General features: G+C 37.3%; 1 protein-coding gene across 1 annotated transcript; it reads right to left on the bottom strand.

Annotated features, from left to right (window-relative positions):
* Positions 1–2,934: 2,934 nt before the first annotated feature.
* Positions 2,935–5,177, bottom strand: LOC111887943 (cationic peroxidase 1). The gene is made up of 4 exons (XM_023884079.3): positions 4,864–5,177; positions 4,158–4,349; positions 3,840–4,005; positions 2,935–3,558 (listed from the first exon to the last, which is right to left on the bottom strand). The coding sequence occupies exons 1-4, from the start codon at positions 5,080–5,082 to the stop codon at positions 3,176–3,178; spliced, it is 960 nt and encodes a 319-aa protein (XP_023739847.1). The 5' UTR covers positions 5,083–5,177; the 3' UTR covers positions 2,935–3,175.
* Positions 5,178–25,967: the final 20,790 nt, after the last annotated feature.

Below are 25,967 nucleotides of genomic sequence, written 5' to 3'. Positions count from 1 at the left end.
TGATGAATGATACAGATAAAGTAAGCTTCCCATACAATCGCTTCGCTATGTCACACTATATGTTTTGTTGTTTAACAATCAAACTATTATCCATTAGAAGGGAATCTTTATCAATTATAATATTTGTAATTTTCAAATCTAAGCTCTCAATCCTAGCCTTTTTCTCCTCCACATTATTCTTGGCTTCGTAAAACAAAGATTTAATTTTCTCCAATTCACTACTCATGGAAATCAACATATCATTCAGGTAAGAACATGTATCATTAAAAATCAGATAAAACCACATAGTAAGAATTTAAAGGAACATTAAGAGAGATTAGGAGATCTAGTAGCTTCTAAGTCACGAGTTACTTTGAAGTGGTTGAAACAAAGCACCTTCCTTCAATCAACTCTTCTTCATCCTCTTCACTATCTTCTCCACTCTCCTCCAAAAAATCTTCCCATTTACTATTCTTCTCTGAATGAGCACCATAGTAACATAACACCATGCGTCGGATGACGCATTTTCTCATCATCCGAACCAGATGACCAAATTTGGTTGGTGTCATCTTCTTCAGTTGATTTCTTAGGCACCAAAAAGAGATTCTTTGACTTCTGCTCAAAACTCTTCGATTTTCATTTCATTGTAAGCTTCATCTTTCACTTTTGATTTCATCTCTTCTTTCTTTTTCAACATACACTCCCTAGCAAGATGATTCTTAACATTTCAATAGTTATAATCGTAACCAGAATCTCCTTTTAACATCTTCTCAACTTTCTTTTCTTCCTTCTTCTCTTCCACTTTCTCAAAACTTTTTTGTGGAACACCATAACTTAAAGAAGACTTCTTCAATGAATTGTTGTTGAAGTTTCCACCAATTGGCTTCTTATAAAATTTCTTGACCCTATTATTTGAATAATAGGCCACAACTTCGTCATCAGAATTCATCAATATACCTTCTTTGTCATCATTTGCTTCACCATCAGAACACAACTGTTTTATAGTTGCTTTCGACATGAATGCCAAAGGACCTCCAAAATTCATTTTACTATTTTCCTTTTTAATATCTTTCACCTCTGACTCATGAGCTTTAAGAATATTATAAAGATTCGACAATGAGAGAGTGTCAAAGTTATCTTGAGTCTTTGTAATCAAATTGATATTCTAAGTTGAACTCTAGAGAAGTACGAACAACATCACATAGAGTGCATTTGTAAATTAACTCGTTAAAACCATCGTAGTATGGTTTGATAGATTGATTCTCCTTCTATACGAAGTCAGCTAACTCTGACAAGCATTGAGTCACATAGCTTTTCGTCGCTGATTTCGTTGGAAATTTTCTTTTAGTGTGTTCCAGATCTCTTTTGGAGACTTGCAACCACGGATGTAGTTATACACGAGTGGTGGTACGGCTCCATGCAACTCTTGAATGCATCTTTTATAGTTTTCTTTTTGCTTATTTCCGCGAGCAATCAGATCTTCATCATTTTCACCAGTCGTTCCTACTTCCTGAACACGATCATTACGACAAGGACCTTTTTCAGTCAATCTCCACAAATCCTCATCCAATCCATTGTGGGAATCTTCTATACGATAAACCCATTAATCGTAGTATTCATGAATCAACATCGGAATCTTCTTGGATGAACAACCAAATTAGCATAATTTATAATATTGTTGTTTGCCATGGGTTGATACATAGGAACATGGAGACCTTTTTCAACAATATTTTTCATCTCATAGTCAATGGTTTCAAGAACCACCATGACCTTGGTTTTCCACATGGTGAAGTTGTAGGGAATTTTATTGCGACCAAATGATTTGAAATTGCTTGAATTCGACATGATAAGTTGAGTATATCATAAACCCGCTCTGATACCAATTGAAGGTTTGTATTTGATCGGATATACTTCAATTATGAATAATAAAAGTAAAACTAATCTAAACGAAATAATCAATAGAAAGTAAATAACACAGAAGTTCTCCAAATGTTCATTTCACCAAGAAAAGAGGTTTTGTCTTCACCAAGAAGATATGTTTGTCATAAATACATATGACAAAGCCATGATCACAACATTAGGGTTTTTCCCTAATGTTGTATATTTACTAATCTATACATATCAATCCCTTGATTGACAGGATTGCGTCTAATCTGTACTAAGATCCGATCTTATCATAAAGATACATGATCTAATCTATGCTATATTTATCAATAATAACTGTCAAATATACAAAAGATTACAATCGAACAATTATACTATAAGCTGACATTGTTGAACTTGTAATGCCGGCGTTGTCGACTCGTAGACGCTGACACTGATGGATCCGCATGTTATGTGTTTGACTAATCAGATCATAAGGTGTGATCTTACACATTTATTATTAGGATTGATGAATACATATTTTGTCCATTTTAGATTTTATAGATTTGTTCAGTTTCGGATATTTGCTTTTTGGAAGAAATATAAACACATAATTAATGTCTAAGTTTTGTCTTACATAGATCTAGTACATATTTAGAAAAGCTAACTTGTATGTTTTGATTTAGGAGTTTCACAAACACATATATAATTTATATAATTGTTGGACGATGGGGTGAATTTTGTGATATTTTGATCAACAAACCGCAAACCGCACCGCATGATGCATTTTACAAAAAATAGAAACCATAAACTATACCGCGAACGTTGTAAACCACATTTTACGGTATGGTGCGGACGGTTTATACAGTTTGTGCAGTGTTATACACACCTCTTTTAAACGGTATAATTAGTGGAATGCTGATATCATAATCCATTAAATTTTAAAGAATACAAGGCATTCCAGATAGTAATAACATCAAAAATGATTTGAACTAAAAACATCTAATAACAAAATTATGAGAAAAAATAGATAAAATTTGCTACCTGCATTCAAAACCTGAAATGATTTGAAACAAAACACGTGTTCACAAAATTATTAGAATTAAAAAGCGAAATATTATTGCAAATTGTCTCCATTACAAGAAAAGAAAAACAATCTCCGGTAAATATTAGAAGCCCAAGTTTCGTACCAAGCATTACAAAACGACGACAAGACCAAAAAGAAAATAGAAAGAAAAACCTTATTCACTCAGACTTATTTTATTTTATTTGTGGAGATTTGTGTTATACTTTATGAAATATGAAGACATTTTCTTGCTTCCGGACAACGAACTTAATTGGTACGCCTACAATTGGTTCTAACTTGACCACTTGAGCCAGTCAAAGGATTAAGGTTTCCCATTTTCACCATTGCATTTGCGAAGTCTGTCGAGAAAGTAGCAGCATTAGAACTGTAGGTCCGCACTTGTGCATCAGTCGAACCACCATTGAATAACTCTTGGTCCGAATGTAATAGTCCCCTCTGGTTAATCAAATCATTATAGTATCTATTATCAAAAGATGTAGCTGAAGCATCTAGTGGCGACAGATTGTTGTCACCACCACTTGAAGGACAATTTGGCCTCAATGATGTTGCAAATGATGAATTTATGTTGTTTTCGTTATACAGACGATTGCGGAATACAGTACACCTTGCTTGACCAATTGTATGAGCTCCTACATAAAACAAAATAACGAACATGGAAGGTATTAAAATTTTAGAAAACTGTAAAATGTCAGTAGTACCCCTCAAAACCATGCATCACGTGTGCTTTGTAAGTTTTAATTAATGAAATGTGAAAATTATAATGATCTGTTGCATGAAACTTCTTGATAACTTATTAAGTGATCCAAACAATGGGGCTTTAACTAATTGAAGGATCAACAAAAGGACCCACATTTGATTAAGGGTGAAGATTTTGAATCAGTTCAATTCATGAATCTAATTAAGTACTCACCTGAGAGGGCTACCATTTCATTAGTAGTAAAACCTTGGTTTGAAAAGGATGAAATGAGTCCACTCAGACTTGAACCAGGTGAAGGAAGATTAGAATTCGCAGCACTTTGGCTTGCCGTGGTCGAATCTCTTCTACCAAATACAACGTTCCAACTTGGCCCACGAAGCTGAAAATTAACAAAAATAATCAGCATGCAGTAAACTATGGTATTCGAATCCAAGCCAAATTAGTAATCTGGGTTCGTTAATTTTTATATATCTGGTTGATCGATGGAGATATTGAACGTCAATATTAAAGTTTTTTTTAGGTTTTACTTACTGCAACAACAGAATCTCGTGCAGCTGCGGAAAGTATATCAGCACAAGAAACAACACCGGGACACAGGCTCTCTAACTGGGTTTTAATAGTATCGATTATGTTGAAACCTCTCAATGAATTGTTATTCGGGCCTGCTGTTTTTTCTCCGGTGAAATTTGCAGTGTCGTCAAGTAACACTGATGCATCACATCCCTGTGTATTTCCGATAAGGTAGTAAAACAAGAAAAGAATTTAGTTAAAGCGACAGAAAAAATAAGGCATTAACATTCGTTTGACATTTTAGGTTAATAAAGCTCTGTAAAGTGAAAGCGCATTAAAAACACTTATGCGTGCACATCAAGTCAACAAGTCAACACTGCTTTAAGAATTTCAGATCGTAGTCTGATAACATTAATGACCCGAATTAGCATATGTAAAATCAACGGTTGAGGAAAAAGTCGGCGGCTGGCGGCCCATCTCATGCATGCAAAACACAAGATTACGTAACAAACAGGCCTAAATATGTTAAACTTTTTTAGCATAAAATCATAAGTTAAATAAATTATCTCCCCCACAATTTCGTAGTCATTTTAAATTTCGCGTATATTTTTAACTCCGCTAAAGCTATGGCAGCTAACTTGGCTCCGACAAAAATAATAAAGTATCCCTGATTAGCCAAAGCACATAGTGGAAAGTAAGTAGAGGTGGTAAAAGTTTAGATACTTGCATTAACAAAGCAATCGTGGAAATGGAGGCGAAGCAATGAAGCTCCCATTCGAGCTTCACTTGAGACAGCAGAATTCACTGCTCTTGTTATAACAATGCGGAAATTAGGACAAGTTCTAGCATAGAAAGTAGCCGATAACTGACCAGAAGTTGTCCCAAACAAAAACAATAAGCATAATGCAAAACTTGAGATTTTGAACAAAGTGCTTGATAAAGCCATGAGTATGACAATTTCAAGAGGCACGAGAAGATGGATAATTATTGTTAAAACGAAGATGTGAATAAGAGAAAGGAGGGTTTATTGTGTTTATGAAGGGCTTATGCATCATCTATTTATAGGGGGCCGGGGGATTGAAGCACTAGGTGAGTCGAATATCAAACCAATGGTGAGCGTTTTCTTAGAAAACTTCTCGAATGCAATATTTAAAGACTATATATGAATCGTGTATACACTGTTTAATATTTTTATAAACAACATTTGGATATGGATTCAATCAAAATGATCGGTTTAAATAAGTTCTAAACTATATATAATTCAACCATGAGAGTTGAATTTAACAACATCCTATTGTCAACAATGTCCACTTGGAATTTTCCCTCCACCGTCTAAAAAAATTATAATAACTGTCGTTTATATGATACAATTTGTTCATAGAACTAGCGCTTCCATAAAACATGAAATGTGTTGTAATCTATCTATATATATTGTTTCATCTTTTTGATGGTGATTAATTGTTGCATTAATTGAAATGGTTGCATATATGTTCGATTATTCATAACGAAAGGAAATAATGAATGATCAAAATATGAAATATGAGAAAACTAAAGGTCATGAATATGATAATTAAGGTTTGAAAACCTAAAACATATCTAGTGATTTTCTCAATTTCAATTTTTTTATGTTTTAATTTTCATTTGTTTATATTTCAAGAAAACGTTTATTATTGTACAACAAGAGCAAAAAAAAAATACTTAATCTTTTTAAATTTAGACAAAACTTTATAAATGGTCCATGTGGTTTCAAAACTTTTAATGTTTAGACCTTCTGACACACTCCGTTACCATTTAGTTCTTAACTATTTTTTAATTATTATATTGCACAGACAATTTTGTCAATTCACTTGTAAACTTCACTTTTTAATATGAAATGATTACCTATTGTTTACACGTCAACTCCAAAACCCGTCCTTCTTCCAAGAACATACCCAGTTACAATTGTACTTATCGCACCATTTCCATCTTAGAAGCAAGAACGGAAATTAGGATTTAGGGTTTCAGCAGAATGAATCACAATGGTGTTGTCAATATGGTGTTTTTGAGAAAAATTCGCAACTGTGCAGGACTTGGGAAAAAGATACGCCAGGATACAACAAAAAACTTATTTTTTTCATTGATTGTGTTCACGTAGAGAAATCATTCAATTTACCATTTTTTATGTTTGCAGAAGGATATGGCAACTATTTCACGTTGAAGTTACACTATAGTGGTATCTTCACCAAAGCACCTGGAAGGAAATACATTGATGGTATTGTAGCATATGTAGATGATGTTGACATTGATTTATTATTAGTTCATAAACTTGATGACATGGTTCGAGAACTAGGGTACAAAACTGAGGAAACTCTTTACTACCATTTTAGTATCCTTGAATACCCTTTAGACTATGGCTTAATGCCTTTAGGTAATGACTAAAATGTACTTAAAATAGTGTCGTATGTCCCTAAACACATACTTATAAGGGTGTATATTGAAAATAGTCAGACTAAGGTACCTAGTTATTATAAGTCTCCTTCTAAAGTTGTTATTGAAGAGTTGGAGCCTGATAGTGTGTCACCTAAAATGAATAGAAAGAAACCTTATAGGAGTGAAGCAGGATCATGTAGTAGAAAACTTGATTTAAACCAGTCCGTGAACCCTGTTTTTGAGCAATCAAAAGTATTAGATGTTGATGAAGGGCATGATTACGCAAAGAGTATTCCCCCATATATAAGGGCAGAGGTTAGCCAACAAAGTAATGTCATTGATGTGGTCAATGATGAAATTGAAACCCAAGAACAAGCGGTCGATCATGAAACTGAAACTCAAGAAGAAGTGATCAATCATGAAGTTGAAACTGAAAAACTAGTGGGAGGTTACCATGTTGAGTGCACCCTCCAAGATTTAGAGGAACCAAGTTGGCAACCTGATGATGGGGTCCATACTGCAACTGTTGATGAATTTGAACCATTTGTAGAGGATTATTCAGTTTTTGATGAGTATGATGCTGAGTATAATGTCCAAAAATATTGTGAACGTCAACTAGAAGTGGATTTTCTAGAGGGTATGGTGAGTGATGATAGTGGAAAGGCTTTTTAATATGAGAGTGGATATGGTTCTGAGGGTAGTGGAGATGATTATGATGATAGTGACTACAATGTTGATGAGTTTAACATACAATTTGATGTTGATGTAGACATGAGTGAATTCAATAGTGCTTTTGATGTAGATGAACGTGGAATCTTAAACAATTATTCAACAGATGAAGGGGATGACATGATGGATAATGAGTTGAAAATTATTGCTACTTATGGTTATCAGTTTGCAGGATTTCATAAAGATGATACGAAGAGAATTCTTAAGGAGTTGAGTAAGTCAAGCAGACGCTCACATGGAGAGGTTCATGTAAAACCATTTCAGATGGACCAGGTCTTTAAAACCATGGTTGATGTTAAAAACATCATGAATTCACATGTTGTAGAAACAAGGATGTCTCTATACCTAGCAAAAAAATTACAAAATATGGATTAGGGTGAAATGTAAAGGTATTGTAATTCAGTCATCTAAAGCAGTTAATGGTGGTGGGCCCTCAACTATAAGTAAGGAAAAGTGCAAGGGTAAAGATGTAATTTTAAATAAAGGAACATGTCCTTGGGCAGTTCGAATCTCGGGGGCTAATGAAAAATCAGGATTGGTTGGTGAATACAGTACAAGATGAACATAAATGTTTGCAAAAAATGGTAGTTAAAGCTTGCACTTCCTGATACGTAGCAAACTTAATTGTTCAACAAATTCACAGTAACCCTAGAATTCCAGACAAAGCTTTACACGAAGAGTTGTGCAAGAAACTAGAGCTAGGAATGTCATTACAGAAGGTTGCTAGGGCAAAGAAAATGTCTGAATGTATCATTAGTGGGAACTACTAAGTGCAGTACATATTTTTGAGGATTATGTGTTGGAGCTACTAAACACTAATCTTGGTACAACATTTAGGATCAATTTGTATCCAAAAACCTCCATTTCTATTAACATAAGAACTTTTAGAAGAATATTTGTCTTTCTGTGTGCGTTGAAGTTGGGATTCAAAGTTAGGTTAAGAGATTTTCTAGGAATGGATGGTACATTCTTGAAGTGTCCTTATCTTGGGAAAGTTTTAACTATTCTTTGGTTGGACTCAAACAATGACATATTCCTTGTAGCATATGTAGTGGTAGAGAAAAAATCAACAAGTAGTTGGATCTAGTTCTTGGAACGGTTAGGAGAAGATTTGGATCTAGAAGCGAATTCAAATTTTATATTCATTTATGATAGACAAAAGGTATGTATCACCTAACTATTTGTCTTGTTACTATTGCTAGATAGATTTGTGTAATTGATGATGATTACATTTACTTTTGTTTAGGGATTAATACCAGCAGTTGAGAAGGTATTCCCCAATGCGGAACACATGTTTTGTTTGAGGCATATCTAGGAAAATATGAAGAAACAGTGAAAAGGAAAGACTTAAGTGACCAGCTTTGGGAGTGTGGTAGAGTAAAACTCAATCAATCGATTTAACAGAGCAATAGATGAGTCGAAGAAGATCAATGAGGAGGCTCATGCTTGGATGTGTAAGATTCCAACAAATACTTGGTCTATATCTCACTTTAGTGGTATTTTGTATAAAATTAATGACAAAGCTTAATCTTGCTTGTTGTGTTTCTTCTATATGTTTAATTGTCTTTTCTTAATATGTGTTATATAGGTAGGGCACACACAAATTGTTTGTTGAATAATCTTTGTGAGGTATTCAATTCTAAGCTAGATGAGGGTAGGGATAAACATATTATCACTTGCTTATAGTTTATTAGAGAGTATCTCATGAAGAGATTGTGTGTAGTGGAAAAGGAAATATATATGTGTAAATGACTAGTAACCCCTACAGCAACTAAAGTGTTTGACAAGATTAAGACTGATGCAGCTAAGTATGTGGTTAAATATAATGGGACAGGAAAGTACCGAGTGTCAAACACATGGCAAGATCAGTATGTGGTAAACTTGAATGAGCAAATGTAACACTATGGTTTCCAGGTAATTGCACTTTTAACCTTGTGTTAATTTTTTGCATTTTGGTCCATACGTTAGGCATTTGGCATTGAACGCTAGGCGTTCAAACGCCAGACATTCTATAATGGACACCAAACATTTGCATGCAGAGACCAAACCTAATTTGTAGGGTTTTCACCATATTTAAAAAACATCATGGCCTCAAAACCCTTCACCACTCCAGCCAATATCCTCATTTTGAAAACCCTAAGTGTATATTAGAGTTTGAAGACTTGGTTCATCTTTTTGGTTTCATTTTGTGTTCTTGACAAGATAAGGAAGAACTTTGGAGTTTTCTGGTTGCTCTCTAGCTTGTGGATCTGGACTATGGATATCTTGAAGCATCATTTTGAGGTATAAAGTTTAGACCTTGATGTCTCATTAGCTAGATCATAATTTAGGGTTAGCTTGTGTTCTTTTTTGGTCCCAAAGACTTGATCTTTGTGAGTTTGAAATTCTCCAGAGGTTTGGACTATCCTTTCAAGCATAATAGTGAGTTTAGAATCATAAAAATGCCAACTTATGTCTTCATAATCTTCCATGCAAGAGCTTTGGAGCCTTATAGCTGATTTTGAGTTAGGATCTTGGTGTTGGGCTTATTGTAGCCATGCATGGACATAAAGTTTGCAACTTTATGGTTTTAAACATTCCATTATGAGTAGATCTGAAGTTTGGACATTGAATCTTAAGCCATTAAGTCATTGGTTCAGAAGTTGGTGAACAATGAGCAAACACTACGTGTTTGCATGTTAACGTTTAGCATTCGGATGCTAGGGATCATAGGGAGGAACACCAGGCGTTATGTGCAAAAGCCCAATGGGTCAATTTTAGGACTTAGGCCAATAGGGGTTTTGGGCTTTGGACTAGCATGTTGGGCTTCCTTTGATTTTACGCCCATGATGGGTTGGGGCCCAATTTGGAAGATATATATATTAATATATATATATATATATATATATATATATATATATATATATATATATATATATATATATATATATATATTGGGCTTTAGGATTTAGGCCTTTGTATGGTTGAGTTGTGCCTTGGTTTTGGCCCAGTTAGATAAAGAGTAAATTGGTATTTTACCCTAGCTTAGACTCTTAGTGTGACATCCCTAATTTTTCGGCCAGAAAAGACCGATTTAATTTATGCTTTTTAAAATAAAATCAGAGAAATCTTTTTAAAAGATGTTGTGGAATTGGTCCTCAAAACAAAACATGATAAAAGTTTATCAAAACCTTCTTTAAGAAATGTATAGTTTCATTTCATATCAAAACCTCGTGATGTCATGTTCCGATACAGATCAAAATCATAAACAAGACATTATAAGCCTTTCAACAGTTATTTACAACTACTAGCCTATAATCCAAAAATCTCTCATCGTCCTCCGACTATGCTCAGGGTCCACTACCTGTAACATAAAAAGCTGAATGGGTTAGGCTTGGGAGCCTGCTGAGCATATAGAGTTTTCAACCCACAGTAATAATAAATTTATTAAGTTCACCAATCAACAATAACCCTGATTACCCGTTCCCGTTATCCTCACTTTACGTCCCTAAACACTTATCACAAGGGACGTAGCCTAAAGAATATTATCGGGATGGACACTACTGCTAAGGGGTTTCCTCAGCCATACATGTCCTAAAGGCAACCATGAGAGGGATGCAGTACAACGAACGAACACTCTAGTTCATTACACCTACAGGTTGCGGGCCTGCCAGTGTTCCACTGGACTGTCTACAAAGTTCGTGGTCATTATCCAAACTCCGCTAGATAACTGGATCTCAAATCACATCTAGGCCTCTCATCACTTTTATTTTATCACACATCACTATCTACCCATGTTTTACTCAACATATTTGTAGATAAAAATATATATACAGTTTAAAACTTGTATAAAACATCAATTCAACAGCCACCTCAGTTAAACAATTAATATAATTACACGTAGCACGTATTTCATATAAAATATTTCATATCTAGGTGTACGATTAAGGTGACTATACACTCACTTGATTTGATGATAATCGGGCAGCAATTTGTTTCCTAAAACAATTGTTTCTAATAAAACCGGAAGTTTTATTGAGAAACCAGGCTCTGCAAAGGTCGGGCTTCGAAACAGAAAAGATAAATTTTCCCGGTTTCACGGGCACTTCGTGGAGTATTCCGGGGGTTATAATCGATACCGGGGATTTAGGGGATGTTAAGATGAAAGAAATATGGTGTTAGGGGCTAAAAGTGACAAGTTTCCAAAATGTACCTGGGAGGTCTTGCACCCTTCTATTTATAGGGGCGAGGCTTCTGATCCAAGGGCTGAGAAGAAGCCACATGACAGCAGATCCAAAGGGGGCAGGTGGCTCGCACGTGGGTTGCGCATGCGAGGGGCTCGGTGTCGGCCTCTGATTGGACCAAGGTCTAGTCCGAGGCTTCGGAAGTGGCACTCCCTGCGAGGCTCGGACATGTGATAAAGGGCACGCGTCGGACACCCATTGGATCGGATTTCAGATGCGAGGGCAGGCGACACGTCTCGCCAGCTGGCTTCGATGACTCAGCAGATTTCGGATATGTGGCACGTTCTAAGCGAGGGTGACGTGGCCGAAGTCCACGCGTGCGAAATTCCTCGGTTTTGGGGATTTTTCTCATTTTTCGCGCCAAAAATTCTTAAATCCATAACTTTCGCATACGAGCTCTGTTTTTGACGTTCTTTATATACACGCGTAGGTAAAATTACGCTCTATAACTTTCGTTTAGACTTTGTTGGCTAATTTTGACTTTAATTTTTATATTATTATTTTTAACAGACCGGGACAGGAAATCCGTTAAAAATTCATAACTTCCTCACCTGACGTCCGTTTTCGTCAGACTTTTTGCCGTTGTGCTACTAATGACGAGACCTTCGATTCTCGTTTAGGACGTGTCGGATAAAAATCACTCGATCCAAAATTTGAGTTTTTAGCTGTCTACTGTTAAGCTGAAACTTCGAAAAATCATAACTTCCTCATACGAAGTCAGATTTAGGCATTCTTTTTATACATACTCTTGGTTTAACGAGCACTACGACTTTCGTTTAGATTACTAAGGCTAAAAAATAGTTTATCAAAAACTCACTTTTTACGACATTCAGCACCGTGCCGGTTTTGTCGCGAAACTTCGACAGGTCATAACGTCTTCGTTATAACTCGGATTTTGGTATTCTTTATATCCCTGTAATCCTTGTTTTGACCACTACAACTTTATGTAAAGATATCGGGCTTATCTCAAACTTTAATTTTGACGCTTATTTTTATTCTTTATTTATTACACATTTATAAATAAGTAATAAGCATATAAACTCACATAATTCACATATTATTTACATAATTCCTTTTCATTTCTTCAAAATGAGTTACAAAGGTTAACCTACACTATAATGTCAATATTAATGCCTAGCCTAGAAACACGGCATTACAATTCTCTCCCCCTTAGGTTGATTACGTCCCCGGAATCAAACATTAGCAAACAAATGCGGGTAGCGACTCATCATGTCACTCTCCGTTTCCCAGGTGAGATTTGGCCCATTCGTATGTTTCCAACGCACAAGCACTAAATCGACCATCTTGCATCACAACTTCTTAGTCTTACAGTTAACGATTGCCTTAGGTTCTTCAATCAACCTCTTGTTTTCATCCAACCTTAATTCTGAAATGGGAATTATGTCCGGCACATCTCCCATAAACTTCCTCAAATTACACACATGAAAGGTGTTATGAATACCCTCCAGTTCTTCCGGTAATTCTAGCTTGTAAGCTTGATGCCCAATCTTCGGAAGAACTGTGAACAGTCCAATAAACCTTGGACTCAACTTTCCTCGTTTCCCGAATCTTATAATTCCCTTCCACAGTGAGACTTTAAGCAAAACCGAATCCCCAACTTCGAAGGTCATCGGTCGTATTTTCTTGTCAGCATAACTCTTTTGTCGATCTTGAGCAGCTAACATCCTTTTCCTAATCACTTTCAACTTCTCAGCAGTCTCATGGACTATCTCGGGGCCCATAAACTGCTTTTCCCCAGCTTCCAGCCAACATGACGGCGTTCGACACTTTTCTCCACACAAAGCGTGATAAGGTGTCATCTTGATGCTTGAGTGGAAACTATTATTATAGGAAAATTCTACTAGAGGTAAGTGTTCATCCCAGTTACCTTGGAATTCTAGGGTACATGCTCTCAGCATATCCTCCAATGTTTGAATCGTTCATTCGCTCTGACCAACGGTTTGCGGATGGTAAGTTGTGCTCAAACACAACTTGGTACCCAATTCCTCTTGTAGAATCCTCCAAAACCTTTAGGTAAAACGGCTATCACGATCGGATACAATCGTTAACGGAACACCGTGGAGCCTTATAATTTCCTTCATGTAAGAATTCACAAGTTTATCCATAGACCATTTCCCGTTGGCAGCTATGAAATGCGCACTCTTAGTGAAGCGATCAACGATCACCCAAATCATGTCATCACCGTTCCTTGTTCTGGGCAGTTTAGTCACGAAATCCATGGTGATTTCTTCCCATTTACCCATGGGTACGGGTAAAGGTATTAAACTCCCATACGGTTTTTGATGTTGTGCCTTAACCCTAGCACAAGTTACACACTCGGCCACATACTTAGCAACATCGAGCTTCATCTTCGGCCACCAATAATAGGGCTTTAGATCTCTATACATTTTTGTACTGCCGGGATGAATCGAGTACATGGTCTTGTGAGCTTCTTCCATCAGAAGATCTCTTACTCCGCCCGTCTTAGGTACCCAAATCCTATCTTGGAATACCTTTAACCCTTGGTTGTTTGTACCGAATGTTAACGTTTTTCCCAAACGTTCTTCCTTTCGTTCATTTTTCTCTAAAGCTTCCTCTTGATCTTTCTTTATACTTTCCACAATTGTCGAGACAACTTCAATTCTCAACGCTCTTGGCCTTTTCTTTTCAAGGTTTAATTTCCGACTGAGAGCATCAGCAACAACATTTGCTTTACCAGGGTGGTAAAGTATCTCAAAATCGTAGTCCTTGAGTAACTCTAGCCAGCGTCATTGCCTCATGTTCAATTCCTTCTAATTAAAGAGATGTTGGAGACTCTTATGACCAGTGAAAAGTTTGCATTTAGTACCATAAAGATAGTGTCTCCATATCTTTAAGGCAAATACTACCGCTGCCAACTCCAGATCATGAGTGGGGTAGTTCTTTTCATGCTCCTTCAATTGCCTCGATGCATACGCGATCACTTTATCCCTTTGGGCCAGAACACAACCTAACCCAACTCCAAATGCATCGCTATAAACTGCGAAGCATTAACTGCTTCAGGCAATGAAAGAATCGGTGCTTCACACAATCTCTTCTTCAACTTCTCAAAGGCTTCCTTATGCTTCTCATTCCAAGCATAAGTAGCTCCTTTGTGGGTCAAATATGTTAATGGAGTAGCAATTGAAGAATAGCCTTGGATAAACCTTTGGTAATATCCAGCTAATCCTAAAAAGCTTCGAATCTCCGTAGGGCTTTTTGGTTGTTCCCACTTCATCAAAGCTTCAATCTTTGCTGGGTCAACCATTATTCCTTCTTGGTTAACCACATGACCTAAAAATTGCACTTCTTGAATCCAAAATTCACATTTGGAGAACTTTGCATACAACTTCTCCTTTTTCAGGACTTCTAGCACTTCACACAGATGCTTTTCATGCTCCTGCTTGCTTTTCGAATAAATCAAGATATCGTCTATGAATACTATCACGGATTTATCTAGAAATGGTTTACAAACCCTATTCATCAAATCCATGAAAGCTGTTGGGGCATTGGTTAGTCCGAATGACATAACCAAAAATTCATAGTGTCCATATCTTGTTCTAAACGCAGTCTTTTCGATATCCTACTCTCTCACCTTTAGTTGATGGTATCCCGACCTAAGATCGATCTTCGAGAAATAGCTCGAACCCTGTAACTGGTCGAACAGGTCATCGATCCTCGGCAACGGGTACTTGTTCTTTATCGTCGCTTTGTTTAGCTCTCTGTAATCGATGCACATTCTCATGCTCCCATCTTTCTTCTTTACAAATAACACAGGGGCTCCTTCGGGTGATGAACTAGGTCGAATGAAACCTTTGTCCAATAGCTCCTGAAGTTGTGTCATAAGTTCTTTCATCTCTGTCGGTGCTAATCGATATGGTGCTTTTGCTATTGGCGTCGTTCCTGGTAACAAGTCAATACGAAATTCTACTTGTCGATCAGGGGCAATCCGGGAAGATCTTCGGGAAAGACTTCCGGATAATCACACACCACTGGAATATTCTGCATCTCCTTCTCTTCCTTCTTAGCTTTGATCACGAACGCTAGATATGATGTACATCCCTTGGCCAAACACTTTCTGGCTTTTATTAGGGAAATGATTCCAGAATTTACTCTGCGTTTGTCTCTATACACCATAAACGACTCTTTCCCTGACGGGTTTACTTTTACTATCTTCTTCCTACACAATATTTCGGCATCATTGGCACTAAGCCAATCCATTCCTAAAACTATGTCGAATCCATTTAAGTCGATAGACAATAATTCATCGTGGAACTTATTCCCATCCAAGTCAATGAGGATGTTTTTCATATGATGGCTAACAGGTACAAACTTGCCACTAACAATCTCGACTATTAAAGCATTAACTAGTCTATCTGCAGGCAAAGCTAGTTTTCTACCAAAGTCAAGCGATATAAAGGAGTAATTGGCTCCAGAATCAAACAAAATTTGGGCAGACAATTCGTTTACGAGAAAGGTACCTGAAGTGACATCAACTTCTTCTTTTGTAGCTTCAAGTGTCATCTGAAAGGCTCTCGCCTTCGGCTTTGGTGGAAGATTGGGCTTTGCTGCGTCCTTCCTCTTTGGACAGTCTTTAAAAATATTCCCTTCTTCATGGCACTCAAAACATACCCTCTTGTGGGATGGACACACGTTGGCATAATGCCCAATCTATCCACATTTGAAGCAAGTCACCTCCTCACTACATTTCCCATAGTGCTTTTTCTTGCACTTCTCACACTATTTCACTTCACCTCTTTCTCCTCCAAACTTCTTGGACTTAGAAAATTTATTTTTCTTGTTGGAACCTGAAGTTCCTTCAAATTTTCTCTTTTCACCAACTTCTTCCCTCTCCAGACCCTTCTCTCTGATCTAAACCTCAACATTCTTAGCAACCTAGATGGCGGCTTTCAAAGTGGTTGCTTGCTTAACCATCGGACCAAAGTCCGCTGGTAATCCGAGGGAAAACTTGTTGACCTTAGAGAGTTCAGTTGGAACTAGATGAGGAACAACCTTCATCTCTTCCGTAAAACTAGCAGCGTATTCAGTAACACTCATCTTTCCCTTCTTTCAATTCTGGAACTCATTATTAATTTCCAGAAGATCCTACTCAGAGCAGTACTGCAATTTCAGTTGTACCACAAAATCTTCCCAAGAAATCTTACTAGCTTCTCCCTTGGGCATTGAATCAGCTAGTAACTTCCACCAGCTCAACATACCAAACCTTAACAGAGGAATTGCAAGTGCGGTCTTTTGTTTGTAGCTGCACTCACAACTTTCAAACATCGTCTCCATTTCGGAGATCCGTTTGATGACTTTCACCGGTGTCGGACTTCCAGATAGACACGACGGTTTAGATGCCATGAAATCTTTGTATTTGCATCCGCGTCCATCAACTCCTCCATCCTGGTTGTTTTGTCTAACTATTGGTGGGTTGGCTTGACCAAGAGTCCCACTGTAGTTCCCTCATACTGATTGCCCTTCATTCAATACGGGCTGTTCAACAGGTATCATAGTCTCTTCCCTATGTTGTTGTAGTAATCGCCTTGTCTCTTATATTTGGCGATCTAACATCATCTGCATCATTTCTTGTACCCCAACCATCGTCATTGGCTCAGGTGTAGCTCCTACAACAGGTACTTGCTCAATTACTTGAGGTTGAGGCTGTTGATCCCTGTTTTCGTTTGCATTTGCAACTCCACTACGAGTTCTTGCCATTACAATCTATATACCGAATAAGGCGATTTTAGGTCTTTATCCTTGTTAGACATTTTAATTCCCTTATCACTCTGAAACGTTTACAAGTTATTTCTCATCTCGTAATCATACGCTTAGAATCCTACACACATAAGGTTTCCAAATCCGGTCGGCAACAAACCATAGATCCGAACAAATAATGGCACACATGGCAAACACATAGCATTTAGCACATAAGGGCATTTTAGGCATCTTTCCTAAACTAAACTAGTGCTCGTGTCTAAAATATGGTAGACACTCATCTCACAATCATCACTTAGCATTCTAAGCTTAAGTCTAAAATCCTACAATTTCTTAGTTCGCTTAAACTAATGCTCTGATACCAACTAGGACATCCCCTAATTTCTCGGGTAGAAAAGACCGATTTAATTTATGCTTTTTAAAATAAAATCAGAGAAATCTTTTTAAAAGATGTTGCGGAATTGGTCCCCAAAACAATACATCTTCCCCTAAAATGTTATTACATGATGTAAGTTGGCCACTTCATTGATGGATCACCAAGAAGAAAACCAACAATTGCCCTAAAATGTTCCATGATGTGCCCATAATCATGTCCTGTAACTTTAAACATTTAATAAAGTAAAATACCTCCTAAAAATAAAATTGCACAAGAAACAACACATCATAATGAGAAATTACTAACATGAATGGAAGAAGTACACTCTAAATTTGTTTTACCAAGAGTGGCATGGACGATCAGGTGCTACAAAGTTTGTCCAAGCTGCCAAAAAAAGACTGCAAGCAAACCCAAACATACATACACTATAAATTTAATTACCATACAAATCATATTCATACATACGAGTTTGTTTTACCTTTTTTGCCTCATATATATTTTTTTTATTCTTATTAGCCATGGAGTGCTGGTGTTTTCTTTTCTCTTGTTCAATCAACCCTTCGTTTTACTTTGAAAAATTAACAATTTCCCTCGCAGTTAATTCTGCTTCAACCATAAAAAAGTAAGCCAATCAATAGTCAATGGAGTGTGGATGTCTTGATCTGAAACCGTTGTGCATCTTAAGAACAGGAAACCGTTGTAGTTCATGCACTAGACAACCATGGCGGATCTGAAATATTTCCCAAATATTTATTTATTCTGAATTATAAAAATAGAAAAAGAAAAAGAAAAAGAAAAAGAAAAAAGATAATACCTTTACTAATTCATTGTATAAAAGTCTAGCACATTGAAGACAATGATCCAACAACCGAGCTATTTGTCTTCGAACCAAAACTGGAAGTGGAACCTATATATATGTATTAAAGGGTTAAATTATTAATATAAATAAATAAAAAATTAAACCTCTTGCACGAATAAAGTGGATATCTTGATATTAAAACAACAACTGCTTCCACAAGTCCATTTGGTAAATCCACACGCATACGTGGCATTTTTTATATTAGAATAGCAACTTCTTCCACAATTCCATTCTCTGTCTATTTATTGAGAAATGACGTAAATGCCCCTACATACATTGAGCTATATATAACTCTTCACAATGTAATTGGATACAAACCTTTTGTGGTTAAACTTATAAGTATGTAAAACTCACCACACTGTCTAGCCAACCAACTGAAAGCGCTGAATAAATTGCTTGCCACTATGCAACTTCATTTTCAACTGTCTATATATTAATAATTTGTGTTGTGTTTGAAATTCCACCAATCTCAAATGGAAAGTTGGCACTTTTCCAGAGAACAAACTATCATAATCCTGAGAGAATTAGAGAGGTATTAATGAATTATTCATAATAAATAAAAAGTTGATTAAATTTATGTAAAAGTTTAGACTTTAGACAAGTATACATATAGTTAACCAGTCAACAAGTTGTTCAGGTATCCAAGACTAAGATTGTTTGTTGGCATAGAATATTTCAAGGAGCTCCCATGCAGCTTTCAGAGAGCTTGGCTCCTCATAAATCTATTGTGAAGATTTTATAATGAAAACATAAAGATTAACAATATGATAAAAAGAAATAATTCAATAAAACAAATACCTTTAATAATGTCTGTGGATCTTCAATTAACGAGCTAGGGCTGGACTTCCAGTTTCCTACAAGGGAATTTATTTCCTTGCTGTACTCAAGAACATATTTTGACCTGGTTGTATGAAGTGAGACAACAATATATAAGAAATGACTTCCAGGATGGAGTAGATTAACAATCAGACAGTAAATTCCGATCTCCTCAAGAGTTTGATTTGAACATTTGACAAAATTACCCTTCGACTTATGAACAAAAAAAATAGAAAAGGGTAATGTAGCCATTATTCTTAAAAATGACAAAAAAACATTATAAAAAAGGAAAACTTTTGCAATTTATTTTAAAATTAGAAAAAAAGGCTTGTGGAAGCATGGATAATAAATTAAAATGAATTTTTTACAATAGTAACACACTACTTGTAGTTGTTGCTTTATTACCTTCTTTCTTCTTTTCTTTATTTGCCTGTGATTTCTCCTTTTTCACTACATAAAACTTCACTGTCGCAGACTTCAAAAAAACTCCCAGAACCCTTTGCATCTTCTGCAACATCCAATAATATAAATCATTATCTTAACAAAAATGACTTTCTATTTCAAAAGTAATAGTTATTGTTACTGTTGTTAACTAAACTGACATTTTTTAGTACTACTTGTTTTTGTTAAGTAATCTGTTTGGGAATCTGAAACCGTCTCTTATATGCATCATAAAGAAAAAAGTTAAAAAAGATAGAAATATGTCATATAACATTAATCCCATAAAAACCGTCTGTTATCCAAAACCAAATCTGCATCTTGATCAGACTTAGTATTGCTAGTAGTTTTCTCAGCATGGCATGTATCTTCACTATTAGAACAAACATGGTGCCCTTCATGGGTGCATGAAAAATCTACACCAGAAGTACTTTCATCAGCTCTATCAGCTCCATGGGTTCACATTGATGATTCTCAAAACTATCACGTGCAATAACTGTTGAATCTTCTGCACCAGTTGAAATTCCACAGTTTAATAAACTGTTCTTGGTCATCAAGATCCCATGACTCACAACTTTGACATGGAATAATCCAATGCATCCACAAGGAAATCTACACTTAACATGAATACAATGTTAAAATCCATTTAGTAGATGAAAACATGTATTTGATATATATGTATACATATACGTATATATATACACATGTACTATGTGTGAAAGAATATCTACATCATCTTCATTGAAGCACATAGGTGGTTTTATCCTGATAACATGCCCATGTAATCCACCTTTTCCAACCAGAACCCCGAGCTCTTCATTCACAATAATATAATAGAAAAAAAACAATTATATCAAGGTCAAAATGGGTAATTCAAAGTTTTCATACATAACATACCTCATAGTTTTTCAAACAAAATGACAGTTTCTCCTTTTGTCGGTGTCTTCTCTTGTCGACCAGTCACAAGCTCAATTCTCACGATCAATCCTCTCCCAAGCTGAAATTCCACAGCTATTGCACCTGATAGTTTTGGAAAACTTGAATTTGAATTTCAACAAACCAGCAAGTGCGGGACCACAAGCCATTCCAAGTGCACTTGCACTAACAAAATAGCAGTAGCCTGCATTCAGATCTTTAAAGGCACACAATCACCAATATACCTTCTATTCACAGCTCTAGCTGAACCAAGCCTATAAATTATATAAAAACCAAAGATTGTCATTATCAAAATAAGGTGTGAGTTTTGACTTTTGAGCTCAAAAGTCAAAATTAAATTACATAATTTTGAACTCACTAGCAAAATACACGACCAAGTAAAAGCACTGTAATGGAGTTCATATCATAAGCCATTGCATACATGACATTACCCATGAAAAGAACAATGCTGCTAAAGATCAATGGTCTGAAATATGATCTGTTTGATCAAGCACTGAAATAAAACAATTGACCAAGCACTAAATATGTTGAGCTATGAGTTATTTTGTATTGTAGGTTATTTTGTCCCCGGTTGACTCAGTGGCAAATACATACAATGCACTACTACCTGAGGGAACCCCCTTAAGTTGTTTGGCAATGGAAGACCAGCAACAGGAGCCACAATGTTTAATCCCACAATCTCTATCTTCATTGGCTTCCCATCAAGTTGGACATTTTTATACCTTTTGACAGCTACTAATGCATCTTGCCTTCTTGAATACACTCTCAGTCGTACCCTGAAAGAAAATTTAGTTTCAACATAATTTACACTAAATCTTTTTTTTGTTGTTGTTGTAAATTTTATTAGGGTCATTGGATAGTGAGGCTGGAATTTATACATTATCTTATGATATGACCGAATCTAGGTTTGTTACATGTGAAACAGACAAAACAATTAAAATGTGGTAAGAAGACGAAAATGCCACTCCAGAAACTCACCCGGTCAACTTCAAACCCCCGAAAGGTATCCATAGATTTTAAACATGGAGGGGTATTTTTGGAAGTTTTTGTTTTTATTGTTAATTGTTGTTTGACTTGGTCAAACCTCAACTTTTTGAGGGACCAAAGTGTCCACCTAAAAGATCACAGTCCATTTAAACTAATCATTATTTTATTTTCTTACTTTATGCAATCAATTTTTTTTGGTTACTAAACAGGCTACCAAGAGGGTGTTTGGAATTGCTTAATTAACACGAATATTTTTATTTATTTTATTTATTTATTTATTTATTTTTCCTAAAATGGAGTTTAGGATCAGTTTATGTGGTAACATAATACAATAAGTCGGTAAATTATTTTATTACCAGTTTGTGATATACCCCATGCATTTGAAGTAATGTCTCTGGGGTCCTTGTGTTTATCATACCCATATCCACAAGTGCAGTTGCTAAAACACATTCATATAGCCCCCCATTAATTTTGTGCAATTTATCAGACAAATACAGTAATAATACTATAGGTTTATCCATTTCAGGTGGTAGATAATCAATTGTAAAACACTTTATAATAACAATACAAAGATGTGGGAAAAATTGAGGGCAAAATTGACTAATTCATGAGATAGGCAACATGTATCAATTTGAATGTTGAGGGCAAAATTGACCAATTCATGGGATAGGCAGCAGATAGCAAAGATGTACATAGAGCATGGATAAGATAGTAATGTATGTGATAAGATATTAAATAAACTTGAAGATCGATTAGATCTTTGTAACAGGTAGTGCGAAGAACATAAAACAGTAAACAAGACAAGATTGAATCACAATGTGTCGAATGATTAATTCAAACAATCCTCAGCAGAGCTCGACTAAGAACTTCCGCTGTAGAGGAATTAGGGTTACAAGAATGATAATTAAAACTTCTAAATAATGCTCTGATCTATCGTTACTATCGTTAACCTAAGATGCATGCAAGCACCTATATTTATAACAAACCCTACTATACTCACGGATGGACAGGCCCATACCGGAGATACAAAAACGGACTAGCTAACGAGCCCAATAGACGCAACACTTAATACAAAACACGACCCAACAATCTCCCCCTTTGCGTCAAATTGGAGCGAGACTACTTCTTCTTCTTGCTTGGGCCAGCAGCGGGTGTCTTCTTTACAGTATCAAACAAATGTGTGATAAGAGAGAGAATAGTCTGTCTGAACCGAATGTACCATTGTATCATGTCATCTAAGTACTTGACATCATCCGCTGAGTTTTGCTTGCATCTGTGGATGATCCCCAAAACATGCTCTAAGCAGGCAGTAGTGTACAGATGTTTGTCAGCCAAGGCAAAAAGACATTTCTGTCCTTCGTTTCTGGTGAACATGACGGAATTCCTTCTTGAGTCAATTCTACCCATCTGCATTTGGTTCAGATCACTGGCCGAGCCAACAGGAGATATTTTTGGTTTCTTCTTAAATACGCTTGCTATCTCCTAATCCATCAGTGCAACTTCCATGATGTAGCACACCAGCATCCTCTTGAGGTGGTCGATGATCGGACCATATTCAGCTTTGTTGGTGAGAAGGATGTTGTGCAAGATAATCCAATCATGGGGATTGAGGTTTGGAAGATCTGCAAGGGAAATGGCATGTTCGGTTTTGGCAGATCCGCGAAGTACCTTGAACCGAATGTTAATGAAGTTTCCTTCACTGTACGGCTTCAAGACCCGAACGTTGATAATCTTCTGAGCGCTCCAAGTCTGATACTGAGGTTGAGCAGCCTTCAGATAGAAATCGATTAAGTCCCGATCAACCTGTGGATGAGGATGAGGGAACTCTGCAACGTTGGAGAAGGCATGAAAGATGAATGCCTTTCGAGTGAGTGGCATGTCAAACTGAGAGTCGACAGTATTGGAACAATCAAAAGAGATAACAGGTTCCAGCCACAAGATACTCGGTGTGTCGATGGCTTCTTTTATCATCCTCTCGAGAGTCCAAGCAGGAAAAAGAGTTTTCCTACTCTCAAGAAGGTCCTGGGCTTCCTTCTGTTTTCGTTCAGCTTCTTCAGCCTCTTTTGCCACATGAGCACTGACATCAGCCTCATTGTGTCGACTTCTACGCTTCAACAAGTCGGCAATTGTTTCTTTGTCTTCTTCCTCTTCTTCCTCTTCTTCCTCAGCAATATTTTTGCCTTTGTCTTTCACACCCGAACCGGAGGCTTGGCCTACTGGAGGAGGTTCGGTAGTGGGAGTTGCCTTTGATGAATGAGGTGGTTGGGATACAGACTCCTTCTTTCCCCCTTGTTTCGGAATGGACACGAAATCAAGTAGCCCTTCGATTTTGCTTAACAGGGCAAGGGCGGGAGCGAGCTTCTCTGCAAAGGTACGCCTTACAGAATAGTTGAGGATAGGATCATGTGCTTCGAGGATGTTTGAGATGGCTGAGTGGACATCCGAAACACACGTCTTTTTCACCTCCCTTTCGGACCGTAGAGAGTCAATCTCCTGTTGAGACTGGGAGATTTGAACACTCTTGACCTTCAGAGCAGTGGTCTTCTTGGCAAGAACATCCATAAGAGAATTCTCAGCAGCCAAATCTTCTTGGAGCTTCGATAGACGCTCGTCTATGGTTGTGCAAAAGGCTGAGTTGTCGTCGGAAAGAGTTTGACGAAATGAAGCGAAGGACTTCAACTCAGTTGAGACAGACGTTGTCAACTGTTGAACAATTGGTTCCAACGTAGTCTTTGCAGCATTTGCACTCTCCTGTAAAGACTTTAACAGGACAGAGGCATCAGAAAATAGTTTATCGACTTTTTCGGTCGCAGCCTGACAGGGTTTTGTTGAGGCGTCGATAGCGGAGGTTGCAGAAGCAATGGAATCTTGCTGAGCCTTAGAGAAAGCGTCAACAATCTTCTGAATTGCATCTTCAGAAAGGGATGAATGAGAAGTGGAAGAGGAGGCGATGAGCAAATCAACTTTGTCATGGAGCTCCTTGAGATGTCGTTTTGTAACGGGAGCATCGTCATCGTCATCACTCTGTATTTGAAACGGACTATAGTAGACCGAGTCAAACATCATATTTTCCCCGCCAAGGAAAGGTTCTTCATTCTCTGAAGCATGACCAGGAGAAGGTGGTGGCGGTGAAGCTGGTGGAGCTGAAGTATGGGTAGGTTCAGGTTGGGTTGTTTCGGGTATAGATGTAGGTTCGGATGCTTTTGTGGTTTCGGGTGCTGGGGTGGTTTCGGGTGCATCAGTATGAACCCCCGTATCAGATACGTTGGCTCTAACATCTGCAGTGGATGTTGTGGTTGCTTCGGTGAATATTGGTGTTGGTATTGGGATTGAAGTGGGTGGTATTGAAGTAGTGGAAGTTATGGGGGGAATAGAAATAGGAATGGTTCTAGGTGGAGAATTAATGGGAGAAGTAGAGACATGAACCTCTGGGGTAGGAGATCTGGGTGGAGTGTTGCCTCGTGGAGAATCGTCAGAATCCGAACTCTCACCCTCAGACTCGCTTGAGGAGGAAGCGATGATCAGCTTTCGCTTGGACTGAGTTTTTCGGCGCTTTGGCTGCGGAGACTGAGCAGCCTTGGTTGGTTTCCTCTTCTTTGGAGAAGGGCCTTTAGCCCCTTTCGCCACCTGTTTCCCTTTATCAGCCTTCTTGCCTCTTGGAGCAGGCTTGTCAGCGTCATGAATAGACTTCAACATCTTCGGAGTGAGATCCCTCGGACCAGAATGTTTGAAACCTTTGTACGTCTGGATAATCCGGCTATCAGCAGGAACATCTCCATACATAGTTTCCGGAATTGAACCGTTGAATGGAAACTTGGAAGCGTCGGAGACAATGATCTTCGTGGTATGGAATGTACCAATCGAAGACATTGGAGCACTAGCAACAATGGGGACGTGGTACTTGTCCATCACCCATTTCGTGACCAAAGTCCAGAACCTAGCGTAAGAAGTTTCAGAATGCCTGGATGTAGAGGAGAGACTCTGGATGAGTTGTTGCCACAGAACAGACCCATAATCCATGTTGATGCCATTGTAGACACCATACATTATTGACAAAAATAACCGACTGGCACCATCAGATCCAACGCTTCTTTCAGATAACCCTTTGAATAGAATAGTGAACATCCTGTTCCACTGTGGCGGTAGGCACGACTTTTTGAACTTCGCGACTGAAGTAAGCACCTCCGTATAACCCATGTTATAAAACATGTTGAACAAATGCCCCATTGGAATCATTTCAGGGTTAACCCTCGAGGAATCAGGTTCAAACCCTAACAGCGAGCAAAATCTTTGCTTTGAAATCGAGGCCTTGTGCTGAAAAA

Source organism: Lactuca sativa, chromosome 5 (assembly GCF_002870075.4).
Source record: "Lactuca sativa cultivar Salinas chromosome 5, Lsat_Salinas_v11, whole genome shotgun sequence".
NCBI lineage: Eukaryota > Viridiplantae > Streptophyta > Magnoliopsida > Asterales > Asteraceae > Lactuca > Lactuca sativa.
This window is presented reverse-complemented; position numbering and strand designations above follow the sequence as displayed.

Excerpts from the sequence above, each read along its gene's own strand:
- LOC111887943 (XM_023884079.3), bottom strand. The coding sequence starts at position 5,082 with ATGGCTTTATCAAGCACTTTGTTCAAAATCTCAAGTTTTGCATTATGC. Across the intron at positions 4,350-4,863 it reads TCCACGATTGCTTTGTTAAT|GGATGTGATGCATCAGTGTT; the intron begins GCAAGTATCTAA and ends GGAAATACACAG. Across the intron at positions 4,006-4,157 it reads CACGAGATTCTGTTGTTGCA|CTTCGTGGGCCAAGTTGGAA; the intron begins GTAAGTAAAACC and ends GTTAATTTTCAG.